General features: G+C 39.6%; 1 protein-coding gene across 5 annotated transcripts in view; it reads right to left on the reverse strand.

Annotated features, from left to right (window-relative positions):
- The window catches only part of STOX2 (storkhead box 2), a 242,522-nt gene that overhangs the window by 184,530 nt on the left and 41,130 nt on the right, over positions 1 to 16,862 (reverse strand). Inside the window, exon 2 of one of the 5 annotated variants that reach the window (XM_039330854.1) lies at positions 6,972 to 7,856. The exons of the other annotated variants lie outside the window; for them this stretch is intronic. Coding sequence (XP_039186788.1) covers positions 7,744 to 7,856 — 113 coding nt within the window. The 3' untranslated portion in view covers positions 6,972 to 7,743. Of the gene's footprint in view, positions 1 to 6,971; positions 7,857 to 16,862 lie in introns of those variants that run through there. 5 annotated transcript variants of the gene reach the window in all.

The following is a 16,862-nucleotide window of genomic DNA, read 5'->3' on the forward strand; positions in this document are numbered from 1 at the left end:
CTAAGGCCCATTTCACTTCACATTCTAGGATGTCTGGTTCGAGGTCAATGACCATCTCATTGTGGTTATCTGGGATGTTAAGCTCATTCTTGTATAGTTCTTCTGTGTAGTTTTGCCATCTCTTCTTAATCTCTTCTGCCTCTGTTAGGTCTCTGCCATTTTGGTCCTTTATCATGCCCATCTTTGCATGAAACGTTCCCTTCATATCTCCAATTTTCTTGAAGAGATCTCTGGTCCTCCCTATTCTGTTGTTTTCTTCTATTTCTTTGCACTGTTCATTTAAGAAGGCATTCTTATCTCTTCTAGCTACTCTCTGGAATTCTGCATTCAATTGGGTGTATCTTTCTCTTTCTCCTTTGCCTTTCGCTTCCCTTCTTTCCTCAGCTATTTGCAAAGCTTCCTCAGACAGCCATTTTGCTTTCTTGCATTTCTTTTTCTTTGGGATGGTTTTAGTTGCTACCTCTTGTACAATGTTGCGAACTTCCATCCATAGTTCTTCAGGCACTCTGTCTATCAGATCCAGTTCCTTAAATCTATTTGTCACCTCTACTGTATATTCATCAGGAATATGATTTAGTTCATACCTGAGTGGCCTAGTGCTTTTCCCTACTTTTTTCAATTTAAGCCTAAATTTTGCAACGAGAAGCTCATGATCTGAGCCACAGTCAGCTCCTGGTCTTGTTTTTACTGACTGTATAGAGCTTCTCCATCTTTGGCTGCAGAGCACATAGTCAATCTGATTTCTATGTTGACCGTCTGGTGATGTCCATGTGTAGAGCCGTCTCTTGGGTTGTTGGAAAAGAGTGTTTGTTATGACCATCGTATTCTCTTGACAAAATTCTATTAGCCTGTGCCCTGCTTCATTTTGTTCTCCAAGGCCAAACTTGCCTGTTATTCCGGTTATCTTTTGGCTTCCTACCTTAGCATTCCAATCCCCCATGATGATAAGGACATCATTTTTTGGTGTTAATTCTATAAGGTGCTGTAGGGCTTCATAGAACCGGTCAATTTCATCCTCTTCAGCACCAGTGGTTGGGGCATAGATTTGGACTACTGTGATATTGAATGGTTTGCCTTGGATTCGAATTGAGATCATTCTGTCATTTTGAGGATTGTATCCCAGTATTGCTTTTCCTATTCTTTTATTGACTATGAAGGCTACTCCATTTCTTCTGAGGGATTCTTGCCCACAGTAGTATACCTGATGGTCATCTGAGTTAAATTCACCCATTCCTGTCCATTTTAGTTCGCTGATTCCTAAGATGTCGATGTTCAGTCTTGTCATCTCTTTTTTGACTACGTCTAGCTTGCCTTGATTCATGGATCTTACATTCCAGGTTCCTATGGAGAAAAAATCTTTACAGCATCGGACTTTCCTTTCACCACCAGATATATCCACAGCTGAGCGTCCTTTCGGCTTTGGCCCAGTCGCTTCATTCTTTCTGGCGCTACTAGTACTAGCCCTCTGCTCTTCCCCAGTAGCATATTGGACACCTTCCGACCTGAGGGGCTCATCTTCCAGCGTCATATCTTTTTTCCTTTTAGTACTGTCCATGGGGTTTTCATGGCAAAGATACTGGAGTGGTTTGCCATTTCCTTCTCCAGTGGATCACATTTTGTCAGAACTCTCTGCTATAACCTGTCCGTCTTGGGTGGCCCTGCACGGCATAGCTTATAGCTTCATTGAGTTACGCAAGCCCCTTCGCCACGACAAGGCAGTAATCCATAAAGGGGACATACATACATACATACATACATACATACATACATACACATACATATATATTCATTCCTGCTTTTTATCTTTAAAATTAGTTGTAATGTATCAAATTCCACGCATGCTCATGTGTGGGCAATTGTTAGGTGGAAAAGATGTAGACGACAATGACTAAAATTCCAAGAAAGCTGCTCTCTGCAAGGTATTTGAAAGAGTGTTAATGAGTTTCCACACCTGGGAAGAGGAAACACAAAGAGTGAGTTCTTGATCCATCACAAGAAAAACATGTGCATGTGCTCTTGCCCCTTTAAGCCCCAAAATATCTACCTTTGAGTAGCAGAAATAACTTAGGAATGTCTGAAGAGTCTTTCCCAGGATGTTCCATCTGCACAGTGCACATTCCTCAAGTCATCTAAGATGTATCCCAATGGCTAAGTGGGAGACCAAGCTAGGTGCTATGATCGTATCTAAGGATCTTATTCCATTGAGCAAAAATGGCATACTTTATCTTCCATCAATTAGACAGCATCAATTGTCAGGACCTAGGAAGTGAGCTTTGTCTGTGGTCGCCCTCTGAAACAATGGCCCCCAGATGTCCATATGCCCCCAACTCTGACCCTATTTACTTGAGTCCTTAAAATCTGGCTCTTTCTCCAGGCTTTGGATTATGGTAGATGGGATAGAGGCATTCTTTTTCCAGACATCTGTTTTGTGTGATCTCTATATTTTTCTATTTTTAATTGTTTTTATGTTGTACATCACCCAGAGTTGGGTTGGAGTTGGACAGCACTTTTTTTCCATTCAGTTGTGTCCAATTCTTGGAGACTACCCGGACAGGTCCCTGCAGTTTTCTTGGCAAGGTTTCTCAGAAGTGGTTTGCTATTGCCTCCTTCCTAGGGCTGAGAGACTGGCCCAAGGTCATCCAAGTGGGACTAGAACTCATAATCTCCCAGTTTCTTGCCTGAAGCCTGAACCACTACACCAAACTGGCTCTTGGGACAGCATATACATTTGATAAATAAACAGACAAATACAGAGGGCAGATATAGACATTTGGTTATTTGTGTAATTTACATCCTTTACGCATTATTTTCTTGTTTTTTAAATGTTTTTAACAATTTGTAATTTTCCCAGAGTCATTGGGGGTGGCATATAAATTTAACAAATTATTACTATTATTAGCATTACAGTATCAGGCAAAAACTGTTGGAATTAGTTAAGCAAGAGAAATATGATTTGAACGTTAAAATTGAATTATAACCTGAAGTAAGAAATCAGCTCAAAAATGCTACACTAGATTGCCTCAGCAATAATGATCTAAAACTCCACCTCCTATTGACAGTCTTAACAAATATAACAGAAGATAAATTAATTGAATAGTTATTACAGAAAAGTAGTATTAGCAGACTTTGATATATTAGCTATTTTCATTTATCATTTTTCTAAGTATCCAGTGTAAATAAATGTTTATTGTTATAACCCAGGTCATAACAATGTAATATATTATAAAGTTCACTAAATCAAAATAACAATAATAAGATAAAATGAAGTAAAATAAAACAATAAAAGCAGTGCTAGAATCAAGTCAAGATAAACTAAAGACTTATATTTTGTAAATTCTTTGTTTATGCTGACCTCTAGTGGTTGAAGGAGATGTGACACTTTTGTGCCCTACAGTTGCACATAATTAGAGCCATAATTTACTACGGTCTTCAGCATGCTATATATGACAAGTATTAATGCAAATTATTCTCAGAAACACCTTCTGCTGACTGTATCATAAATATTTCCCTATATCTGTTTATAAACATTTAACCTCTTATAAAATGTTATTTTCTATAAAATAGTTTTGGTATGCAATATTTACTTTTAAAAGTCACTGAAATTTCATCAGACATCCAGTTCATGGACTAAATAACACCTACGTTTTACTTGATGGGCAAAAAAAAAAAAATACTTGTAGATATATTTGCATAAACCTTTAGGCTTATATCAAAGATGGGAGAAAGTAGCTATTAAATTATTCAAAGAAACAGAGGAAGTGAAAATCAGGACAGAGGCAGAAATACTTCCCTTTGCAAAGTCTGTTCTGCTCAGTCTCTGAAGATCATGGTAGCTGTTTTTTTATCCAAGGGATCAGAAGTATCATCCCTAGGGAATGTCTGATTGTTTTCTGAAGTTCACAAGTTTTCTAAACTTGTTGGCGGCTAATACGTTCAAATAAATCAAAGCACTTCTTGATAGGTTTGACCCTTGGGTCATGTTTTCCATGTCTGTGTCCATTTGGCTTTCTTTTAATTTCAGGAAGACTTCTTCATACTCTTGTTCCTCTGCAAGTACTTCTGTGCCCAAAATGGAGAATTCGTTAGTTTATCCTAGCAAGGTGTAGAGGGTCACCTGATGTCTACCTAATCTTCTCATCCATGCTGGTCTACATTTGCACATGTGATTGTTCTTATCTTCAGGAAGAAAAAGAAACGTATACTTCTTCCCCACCTCCATGTTCCTCAAAGGAACAGAAGGGGAAAAGAAAAGGTTTCCCTTTGATTTCCCCCTCCCCTAATATTGTTCAAATTATTTTGCACACTGTGTCCCTTATATGTCCCCTGAAGCTGCCTCTGTTTCTCTGTGTCGCAATCACACAGCACGGGCAATTTGCAGCAATTTCTCCCCATCCCTGATAAATATTTTCTCTCACTACCCTTTCCTCAATCTGCCCTCCTAAACTTCTGCTTCCTTTTCTGTCTGATCACTTAGTAAATCTGAAGTATTGCTGAAGTACACACTGAGCTGCTTGAACTTACAGTTCAGCAATATTTGGATTCTCTAGCTCAGCCATAGTTATTAAATGTTTGTGATGGATACCATGTATTATGGAAAAACCCTAGAGGAAGTTTTATACTACATCAGTGGACAATATGTAGCAGTGAAACAAAAGAAGGAAAATATTCCAAATAGTCTTGAATATTGAGCTAGAAACAATGGATGAACACAATACTGATGATGATTAATTTACTATCTATATATACCATTTGCCTGTTAACTGCTTTCAAGTACCAACAAAAGAAAATCATTTTTGGCATTAAAGCTAGGGTCAGAGGACTGTGAATAAACAGGTCCACAGCTGCTGCAAAAGGAAAAGAGAAAAAGTCAAATCATGGGCAACTATTAGGAAGTCATAAAATCTCATTCAATAATAAAGTTCATTTCCCATTTTAAAAAAAATTGCTGGTATTTCCTGTTTCTAGAACTGATTTTTAAGAAAACTATTGAAATCAAACATGTTTTATACAATTAAATAAAAAAGTAGTTCACCACCTGATGCAACATAAAAATTATTAGCTGAAAAAATTATATTGACATTCAGTAAGAAGGTAACTTCAGCAACAAGTTCCAAAAATATTTCATGGCAGGCACAAGCCTTCATCAATAATTTTTGGCCTAAAGTAAACTTGAAATACAGCTAATATATGTAAAAAATATCTATTCAGTCATTAGGTACTGGTTTTCTCCTTCTCTTCCCCGGCTAAATCAATATGAGACACCTATTACAACAAGCTTGTTCTATATCTGTTCCCTTTCTGACTTGAGGAGAGGGAAGCCACACACACTCTACAAAACACTGGTCAAAATGAGCTTTGTTGCTGTAGACCATCTGACTGAAAAGTTACAGGCAACCTGAATGCTATATGTATTTGCAAATTAGCCATCAGCATTATCTACTACATTTCTAATCATGCAACTACCTTGGGATGGTTGACCAAAATACGTATTCCATTAAGAAACAGACCATGTGGGCCTGAGCTGTGTGTGATTTGGGCAAAAGTATTCTGATTGCAGCTGAAGGTAGAAGAGAAGAAGGCAAGGGGAGATAAATCATGCAAGGACATTGTGGTTAAAGAAAAAGGAGGAAGACTAGGTCATGTATACATAAGTATGGGAAGCAGCTGAGAAGTGGGGAAGAGGAAGGGAACAAATTTCCGAGTTTCCAGTTCTTCCTCCCTGAAAGTTATGCAGGGGTTTGGAGGAACTTTTCTACTTCATCTGTGCTAAACCCCGTGTGCTTCTAGTTGAGATTGTGAAAAGCGTTTTGTATTTTCTGAGTAGGAAATAATAAGTATTCATCCTTGTGAATGCTTGGTGGCATCACAATAGCGCAAAGGCATAACTGATGAAAATTAGATTGCAGCTTTATTTTTCTATTAAGAGTACTGGCTAAATCCGGAGATTATAAATGGACCACTGTTATTGCACTAACCAAAAATCAGTCTTGCCAAAGGAACAGGCTTTCGTTCATCCTCCATATCCTATAAAATTGAGGACGCCTGCTGAAAAGTTAAAATGAAATAAAGAACAAAAAGGAAGTCCTCTCTGTGAATATCCTAGCAAGAGACCAAATTATATATATCTTTCTTACAACGAATGTGTGTTAAAGCCCAATGGTTTATTCAAGGACATAATGAGTAACAAGTCCAATTAGACTGCCTGCATTAATCCCAAACTCTTTATATCTACAGAGCTGGCTTTGGAAGGGAAAAATGCACAACTGTCCAATTACTTCTGTTATTCCTGGATTGACAGAAGTTGTGTTAATTCTGAATTTCTAAGTTTTGGATTGGAGGATCGAAAATGCTTTCTAATTCTAGTCTTCCTGTAGCTGGGTTAAAGAGAGAAGTTCTAGAATCTAGAGAAAAGTGCTAAGAAATCCCCAGATGGGGGAAGGCATGTTCACGAAATTTACTTGATTTAGTTGAGTTAATCAGAACGACCTTTTACTGGGGAATCCTTCTGAGAGTCTGTCAGAAAGGTTTAAAATTATCCCCTCTACCAAACTATACAAGGTTGTACAAAAGTGAGTTGATGGTCTAGATAAGACCGCACTGAAATTTCCCAAGCTCTATTCAAAACAACAGGCACAACTGGGTGCTAGGCCAAGATATAATGAGTTCTGAGAATGCATTAGCACATTTGATTTTTTTTAAAATCATTATTTTGAGCTTAATTTAAGGCAGTATCATTTTTTGTAATAACTAAGACATTCACTTTTACTATCAGACTGATGCCCATATCTTAAGCCAGTGGTGGCGAACCTATGGCAAGCGTGCCAGAGGTGGCACTCAGACTCCTCTCTGTGAGCACGCGAGCTGTCGCCCCAGCCCTGCCTCCCCCCACAGCCCCCTCCTCACCAGCATCCCCCCTGGAGGAGAGTCGCCCCCAGGCATGGACCATGTGAAGCAGCACAGCGAAGCACATGGCAGCCAAGCAGCAGGGACAAGACTCAACCCTCATGTCCCGTCGCACACAGGTGCATGGAGTGCAGAGGGCATGGCCACCATGGGATTGCTGGGCCGCCTGGGCGATTTGCAGCGGGCTGTGGAGGCAGTGAGTGGCCCTGCAGGCGGGTGGGGTAGGGGGCAGGGCAGTTTTTGGGCACTCGGTCTCTAAAAGGTTCGCCATCACTGTCTTAAGCCAAAGAAACAAAACAGCAGAGGAGAGATATTTTCATACAACAGATATCTAACAGACCCTTGAGGAAAATATGAGATGCAATTCTTTAATTTCCAATTACCATTCAAAATAGCAGCAAAGAAAAAAATATTTTAAATAGTTCAATAGCAGAGTTACAACAAGATCAAATCAAGCATTCTAAGCAAGCCATTTATAAAGCAAAATTTATAATTTAGAATTAAGCCCTTCCTTAAAATTGAGGGTTTGCACATTGACCTAAACTTTTAAATTGTTAGGCACCAACCAATGGAGACAAAAAGGATCAAGGTGAAGATGAGTCATAGGGGAGGCATTTTAAAATACCCAAGAAAGGTACAGTGTTTATTACAGAAGTGCAAACTGTAATTTGCAAAAGCAATTTTCACTGAAAGGATGGGCTATTCATTCTCACCGTTTCTTCTCAAAGAAAAAGACACCAAGGCTGCAAGAACTGCAAAAAAAGTTGGAAGACGCTAAGAACATTTACACAATATGGTCAAAAAAAGTCAAGATAGCAACTTTATGATGTTATTGAAGCTCTACCTGTTTCTTACGTATGTCACACAGGTGAAGCTCATAAATATGGCAATAACTTCAATCTTCCAATGGAGGCCGTCATCTTGACTTTTTTGTCTGTATCCTGCAGACATCCCTGTGACAGACAGAATAATCTTGGGTGTGGAAAATTTCTACTCAGATTCTCTGAACTGCAAATTTAACATATTTGAAAATTATTTAACAGAGAAGCCAGCTTGAAAGCTAAGGAATGTAATTAAAAATTAAAAATATCATTTTTGTTATTTCTCAAAGTCACAATGAATACATTTTGCCTTTATGCAATATGTTACTTGAATATTTCAGAATATACTCCCTCTAAATCAGTAGTCCCCAACCTTCTGGACACCAAGGACAGGTTCCGTGGAGACAGGTTTTTCTTTGGACCGGAAGGGGCCTGCTGCCTTCATCCCATGGATGGAGCTTTGCTTGTTTGCGTGGCCCGGTTTCTGGCATGCCGTATATTGGTGCCCAGTCCATGGATGGGGATTGAGGACCCCTGCTCTAAATCACTTTCATTTAAATTCTTTGGTTCAAATTAAAAAGAAAGGCTCTTTGCAAAATTGACCTTATATCATAGGTCTGTAGCAGTTGAAAGACCAATTCCCAAACAGGTCAATGTTTGCCACCAGAACTCGACATGTTATTTCCTCTTATAAGAATTATCAAATTTACACTTTTTCCTTTCAGTTAAAAGAAGTCACACCCTTTCCTCAGGAACACACAAATTTATGCTGAACAAGACTGTTTTACTTCCTGACTGGATATACACATAACAGACATTTGTGGCTTTTTACTTTTAAACTGGTCCCTGTAACAAACTCCCCAGTAGTAGGACATCAAACAGGTTCCTGAGGTGCCTAGCTGACACTTTTGTCATTCAAAAGATGGAGAATGGAACTAGAGGGTCAGCTCTTCTGGATTTAATTCTTGCTAACAGCGATGAAATGGTTGAGGAAGTAAAATTTGTAGGAACTTTGGCAGGGAATGACCATGTCATTTGAGAATTCACCATAATACAGGCACAGGTAATTGAACAAAGTCAGATTAGTGTTTTAGACTTTAAGACAGCTGACTTCAACAAACTGGGAATAGGAAGGATTCCATGGATAGATGTTTTAGAGAGAAAAGCAGTTCAGAATGCTTTTGAAACTCTGAAAAGCAAAATATAAAAGGCCCAAACAAAATCAATACTACAAAAGGGGGAAAAAAGTCTAGATGAAACCAGCATGGTTGCACAAAGAACACTCTGACAAACTGAGAGACAAAAATGACAAATATAAGAGGGTCATATAACTAGAACAACATACCAGCAAATAGCCCAATTCTGCAAGAATGGAAGGCAAAGCTCAGAATGAAGTAAGACTTGCAACAAATGCCAAAAATAACAACAAAAAATGTTTAATATGTAAGGAATAAGAAGGAGCTGGCAGATGTGATCTCAGAACCATTGAATGAAATCTTTCAGAGTTTGTGGGACACAGGGGAACTGTCAGAGGACTATAAAAGAGCTGATATGGTTTCAATCTTCACTCAGCATGTCCTACTGATTGCAACTATGTCTATGCGAAAGGAAGCATGCAGTGGGATACCTCAAGGTACTGTCTTGGGCCCAGTGTTTTAAATATCTTCATAAGTGACCTAGATGAGGGGATTGAAGGGGTGCTCATCAAATTTGCAGATGACACTAAGCTGGGGGTATTACTTTTTTAAAAAAGATATTTTATTGGTTTTTTAATTTTTAAGAAAAAGTACTCAGGACACACCGTGGTGTTTGGGTAATCAGACATTCAAAAGTAAAAACATAAATAAACAACTCAACTTAATACATTCACTGTCCCCTCTCTATTTCCCTCAAATAATATAATATGTTTAAAATATTCCATTTCTAAATTAAATTTCTATTACTACTAAACCTGTTTTACACCTTTATCAGTTTACAATTACCATAATCAAATTTAACTTTAAATCAACAAGTTATCAATTCAGGTATTCCTTACAGATGTATTCTAGTTCTTAATCTCTCTCATCCCTCCTTTTATCACCAATCTCATTTATTTCTTCTTCCACTACACAATAGCTATCTTAATTAAAAAATAATGTTAAACCTTATTTCAATTCATTACACAAACTTCAAATTTCATCCAATTGATTATCATACCTTATCACATCTATGTTATTGTACAAAAAGATCATCTAACTAATTTAAAACATTCCATTAATTATTAAAACCATCCCAATCTAAAAAAAAACATTTTTTCAATTCCAATACATAATTTTCATCAAAATAATTCTATTATTCCAAAAAGTACATTCTTAACCTATTTAAAATATCTGTTCTAAAAATCACCCTCGTGTATATATATATGTTTTCTGAGGTTTTCGCGGGTATTTGTATGTAGGTCTTTGGTTGTTCGGGTTTTCTCCGACGTAAAATTGGAAGTGTCTTGGCGACGTTTCGACGAAGTCCCATTCGTCATCTTCAGGCTGGTGTTTTCAGCTTCGTGTTTTCGTGCTTCGTGCTTTGAGCTCAAAGCACGAAGCTGAAAACACCAGCCTGAAGATGACGAATGGGACTTCGTCGAAACGTCGCCAAGACACTTCCAATTTTACGCGGGAGAAAACCCGAACAACCAAAGACCTACATATATAAATTCTTGTTTCTAACTCTAAATCGTAATTCTTAAAACAATCCATAAGTCCAACTTTGCCTTTTAATCCATTACACAATTTTAAATTTATCTTTTCAGTCTAATTCTGGCTTTTTTTTCTGTGCCAGGCAGGTTTCCATAAAGACGCTTCCCTTTCAGCCAGTAGATCTATTTTTGTTGCTTGCAGTAGCCCTTGAAAGGATAGAAATCCCATCCTCTGCATTAGACATCTATTTCTCTCCTCCTTGAAGCATTGTTGCTTTGTAGTTTGAAATCTCAGTCTTTGCTTCTTCTGTTCCTCTAAATTGCAGATGGAAGGTTTATATAAGATAGAATAAGTTCCTCTTTTATCTCTGTTGATTCCTCTTGTAGTATGTTTTGATTTATACCATAGTTCGGTGTAGCCTGGACATCCATTTGAACGTTTGAAGTGAAATTTCTGGATCTTAGTTCTGTAGTAAACTTTTTCATTGTAGCACATATTTCTGCAGTAGCCTCATAGATCTTTTCCAATATAAGTGTACAGTTTAATTGTGACTGAGGTTTCTCCATTTTTATAGTGATTAAAAAGAGTCTCTTTTTTCTTTTTTGTGGAGGCTATATTTGATATAATTTAGGCAATATCCACCCTCACAGTTCCAAGCTGGGGGTATTACTAACACTTTGGAAGATAGACTCACAATTCAGAAGAATCTTGACAGACTTGAACTTTGGGCCCTATTCAGAAAGATGCAGTTCAGTGGTGAGAAAAGTAAGGTCCTGTACTTAGGCAAGAAAAAACAAATGTGTAAGTACAGAATGGGCAGTGCCTGGTTTAATACTAGTGCCTGTGAAAGGGATTTAAGTGTCCTAGTAGACTACCACTTAAGTATGAGTCTGCAGTGTGCTGCAGCTGCCAAAAAAGCCATTGCAGTCCAAGGCTGCATAAACACTGGGATAGTATCAAGATCACAGGAAGTGATAGTATCACTCTATACTGCACCGAGGCCACACTTGGAATATTGCATCCAGTTCTGGTCACCATAATGCAAAAAAAAAAAAAAATGCTATGACCCTAGAAAAAGTGCAGAAAAGAACAACAAAGATGATAAGGAGTCTAGACACTTGTACAATGAATGGCTAAGAGAATTGGGTATGTTTAAGCTAATAAAGAGAAGGTTTAGGAGAGACCCGTTAGCCATCTTTTAATATCTGAAGGGCTGACACAGGGAAGAAGGGGTCAATTTGTTCTCCATAGCACCGGAAGGTAGGACAAGAAGCAATGAGTGGAAACTCATCAAAGAAAAAGCCAACTAGAAAATAAGGAGGAATCTCTTGACAGTGAGAACGATTAATAAATGGAACAGCTCATCTCCTGGAGTTGTGAGTACTCCCTTGCTGGAGATTTTCAAGAAAAGATTGGACAACCATCTGTCTGGGATGGTATAAAGACTCCTGCCTTGGGCAAGAGCTTGGACCAGAAAACCTCCAAGGTCCTTTCCAGATCTATCAGTCTATTAAAAACCACCCTAAGTTTTGTATAGTTAGTAATTCTTTTACATGGCATCTACCCATCACATTTGCTTCCCTTAGAAATTCCAAATTCTCTCTTTTAAAGTTTGTCACCTTAGGGTCTTAAGAACTGTGACAGGAATGATCTCCCCCCCCCCCAAATATATGACAGGCCCCAATTCTGCTCACTTTTAGCAAAGTCATTAAGACCTGGCTTTTGAATGTTGTTGTTATACGCCATGTAAAGTCACATTGTTTGACTCTGGGCAGCCTTATAAATTTAGTAAACACATTCTATGCTTTAAGTAATTTTAAACGTACAATTCAAAACTGATCTAAATACATAAAGATATTCAAATAAAACTAATATATAACTTAATATATTCCAGTTCTCCCTTAATTCTTTGCTAGCAATCCAAATTTTAGAAATGTATATGATGTCACAGTCGTGACTGCTGCCTGTGGATGGCTCTAGTTTGAGCTGATACAAGGCAAAAGATTTCTCTCTCCCATATTTGGGCAACAGGGTGTAACATACAGCATTCTAGATAACTCCTCCCCTGTTTCTTCCCTCCCTAACACAGCTGGCAAAAGTGAGACAGAGCCTGTGGCCTAGAGGTTAATACAGCTGCCTAGCATGCAGACAGCCCAGGTTCGAATCTCAGAAGGGTATGTCTGGTTGAAAAGAGCTAAAGAGTTCGAAATAGCTATTCCAGTTCTCCCTTAATTATGTTTTCTGAGGTTTTCGCGGGTATTTGTATGTAGGTCTTTGGTTGTTCGGGTTTTCTCCCGCGTAAAATTGGAAGTGTCTTGGCGACGTTTCGACGAAGTCCCATTCGTCATCTTCAGGCTGGTGTTTTCAGCTTCGTGCTTTGAGCAGCAATGTGTGGTCTTAGCTGTTTCTTCCTTTTAACTGCCAGTGGGGGTATGAACTGATTGGGTGGGAGCTTGGCTGTGTTCTGATTGGGTGGAGGTGTGTTCTGAATGGTTAGGGGCTTGGCTGTGCTCTGATTGGCTGGGGGAGTGTTCTGTTTGGTTGTGCTCAGGTTAGTCTGAGTTGCAGAGGGGTTTAAGATTTTGGGCTGCCTTGCTATTTTTTGGCTTCGCGTTCGTGGTCGTGCCTCCTCTTCATGGAGGGTGTCAGTTTGCTTCATGTATGGATTGGAGGGGTTTAAAGTGGCTAATGATGCAGCTGTGGTCTGGCTTCTGGTTTGTGGTCGTGCCTCGTCATCGGTGTGGCTTTGGGTTTGTTTTTTGCGTGGATGTGTGGTGGTGACATCCTGTGTGGTTTTTGTGAGTGTGGGTCTGGTATCATTTTTTGTGTTAGGGAGTCGTTTGTCAATAAGGGCGGGTTTCCAAATGGCTGGTAGGCGGGAGGTATCATCTCGCTTGTTCATGCTGTGTGGGCGTTTTTCTATCTCGATGGCTTCTCTGATTATTCTGTTATTAAAATGTTCACTTTTGGCAATGGTTCTGGTATTTTTAAAGTCAATTTCATGTCCTGTGGCTTTAAGGTGTTGGACCAGGGAAGATGTTGGTTCCTCTTTTTTGACTGAGTTCTTATGTTCTTCAATGCGTGCACTTATTCTTCTGTTGGTTTGTCCGATGTATGTGGTGGGACAAGTGGTGCATGGGATTTCGTATACTCCTTGATTTTCTAATTCAATTTTATCTTTGGGGTTTCTAAGGATGGTGGATATTTTTCTGTTTGTGCAGAATGCTGTTTTGATGTTGTGTTTATGGAGGATCTTACTGATTCTGTCTGTGGTGCCTTTTATGTATGGGAGGAGGGCTTTGCCGTTTTCTTGTTCTTTGTCTTGGATTTTAGTGGGGGTTTCTTTTTGGATTAGGTTTGTAATCTTATTTCTATGGAATCCATTGGATGTTAGTACATTGGTGAGAGTGTGTAGTTCGGGTTTTAGGTGTTGTTCGTCAGCTAAGCGTTTTGTTCTGGAGATGAGTGTCTTGGCTACAGAGTTGATCTGTGCTGGGTGGTGGTGTGAGAGAGCGTGCAGATAGCGGTTTGTGTGTGTTTTCTTCTGGTAGATGGTGTGTCCTAGGGAGCCATTGGATTTCTTGTAGACTAAGACATCCAGGAAGGGAAGTTGGTTGTTAGCTTCTGTTTCCATGGTGAACTGTATTTTGGGGTGTAGGCTGTTGAGGTGTGTGAGGAAGTTGTCCAGTTTTTCTTTCCCATGTGGCCAGATTATGAAGGTGTCGTCTACATATCTGAGCCAGAGTTTGGGTTTGTGATCCGATTTTTCTAGAGCTTGGGTTTCAAAGTGTTCCATGTAGAGGTTGGCAATGACAGGTGAGAGGGGTGATCCCATGGGTGCTCCTTCTGTTTGTTTGTATTTTTGTCCATTATAGATGAAGTATGTGTTGGATAGGCAGTGGTTGGTCAGATCTAAGATGTGTTTGGGGGGGTTATATTTGTTTTGATAGCTGTCAAGGCTTCTTTGATAGGCACTTGGGTGAAGAGGGATATGACATCGAAGCTCACTAGTAGGTCGCTGGGCTGTAAGTTTTGTTTCTTTATGATCTCTATAAACTGGAATGAGTTTTTTACGTGTGAGGTGATGGATTCTGCAATTAACCAATTAACCAACCTACTCCAAGACTCCACATACAAACCCCTAAAATACAGATCCCACCACCTACCTGGAAAAAACCACCAGATCCAAAATAAAAGCCTCCCCCATTAGCGAAGAGATCCAGCAAAGAATCATTCCCAGAGAGAAATCATCCAGATGCCCCAAACTCTATGGTCTCCCCAAGATACACAAAGAAGGAACCCCACTCAGACCTATAGTCAGCTCCATAGGCTCACCTCTACAAAACCTAGCCTAATTTCTCGCCAAACAACTACACCCCTATGCAGAATCCATCACCTCAGTTCATACCCCCACTGGCAGTTAAAAGGAAGAAACAGCTAAGACCACACATTGCTGCTCAAAGCACGAAGCTGAAAACACCAGCCTGAAGATGACGAATGGGACTTCGTCGAAACGTCGCCAAGACACTTCCAATTTTATGCGGGAGAAAACCCGAACAACCAAAGACCTACATATACACACATATATATACACATACACACACACACACACACACACACACATTAGATATATATATATCTAAAATTTGGATTGCTAGGAAAGAATTAAGGGAGAACTGGAATAGCTATTTCGAACTCTTTAGCTCTTTTAGAAATGTATATGATGTCACAGTTGTGACTGCTGCCTGTGGATGGCTCTAGTTTGAGCTGATACAAGGCAAAATATTTCTCTCTCCCATATTTGGGCAACAGGGTGTAACATACAGCATGATATATATATATATATATATATATATATATATATATATATATATATATATATATATATATATATATATATTTAATAACGCTAAGCTTTCGCCATCACCTCTCGGCATCATCAGGGCTGGGCTGCCAGGGTGTGAGAGAGTCATTTGGAACACTGCGTATGACTATCTTGATGACAGTTGGGCACGAGGGAGGGGCGTTAAGGACGAAAAGAAAGATACTCATAGAGAAAGTGACTGGGTAAAGCATGATCTGGGAAAAGAAAAGGACAAATGCAAATTACCACTCGAACCCGAAAGGGAAAATGGATTGAGGGATAGAGACAGCCGGAAAGACAAGGAGTTTATGCCACCTGCCTCAGAAGCCAAAGAAAAGAAGGTAGATGAAGATACACACGTAGCTAGGAAGGACAGGAAGAAACGAACCACCGGAGCACAATTTAACCAATTGGGCCCGGTGACGAGATCAAGGAGCCGGGTGCAGACTCCGGCTTGCCTATAAAATGACTCTCTCACACCCTGGCGGCCCAGCCCTGATGATGCCGGCAGGTGACGGCGAAAGCTTGGCGTTTTTAAATTAAACTTTTATAGTCTTAATTAGTACCTTGGTGTTCATATATATATATATATATATATATATATATATATATATATATATATATATATATATATATATATATATATATAGGTAGGTCTTTGGTTGTTCGGGTTTTCTCCCACGTAAAATTGGAAGTGTCTTGGCGACGTTTCGACGAAGTCCCATTCGTCATCTTCAGGCTGGTGCTTTCAGCTTCGTGCCTCGAGCTGCAGTGTGTGGTCTTGGCTGTTTCTTCCTTTTAACTGCCAGTGGAGGTATGAACTGATTGGGTGGGAGCTTGGCTGTGTTCTGATTGGGTGGAGGTGTGTTTTGATTGGTTAGGGGCTTGGCTGTGCTCTGATTGGCTGGGGGGTTGGCTGTGCTCTGAGGGGGTTGGCTGTGCTCTGATTGGCTGGGGGAGTGTTCTGTTTGGTTGTGCTCAGGTTAGTCTGAGTTGCAGAGGGATTCAAGATTTTGGGCTGCCCTGCCATTCCTTGGCTTCGTGTTCGTGGTCGTGCTTCCTCTTCATGGAGGGTGTCAGTTTGCTTCATGTATGGATTGGGGGGGTTTAAAGTGGCTAATGATGCAGCTGTGGTCTGGCTTCTGGTTTGTGGTCGTGCCTCATAGTCAGTGTGGCTTTGGGTTTGTTTTTTGCATGGATGTTTGGTGGTGACATCCTGTGTGGTTTTTGTGAGTGTGGGTCTGGTATCATTTTTTGTGTTAGGGAGTCGTTTGTCAATGAGGGCGGGTTTCCAAATGGCTGGTAGGCGGGAGGTATCATCTCGCTTGTTCATGCTGTGTGGGCGTTTTTCTATCTCGATGGCTTCTCTGATTATTCTGTTATTAAAATGTTCACTTTTGGCAATGGTTCTGGTATTTTTAAAGTCAATTTCATGTCCTGTAGCTTTAAGGTGTTGGACCAGGGAAGATGTTGGTTCCTCTTTTTTGACTGAGTTCTTATGTTCTTCAATGCGTGCACTTATTCTTCTGTTGGTTTGTCCGATGTATGTGGTGGGACAAGTGGTGCATGGGATTTCGTATACTCCTTGATTTTCTAATTCAA

The sequence above is a fragment of the Crotalus tigris genome, unplaced genomic scaffold (genome assembly GCF_016545835.1).
Source record: "Crotalus tigris isolate CLP2741 ecotype Arizona unplaced genomic scaffold, ASM1654583v1 scf7180000024432.2438137, whole genome shotgun sequence".
NCBI lineage: Eukaryota > Metazoa > Chordata > Lepidosauria > Squamata > Viperidae > Crotalus > Crotalus tigris.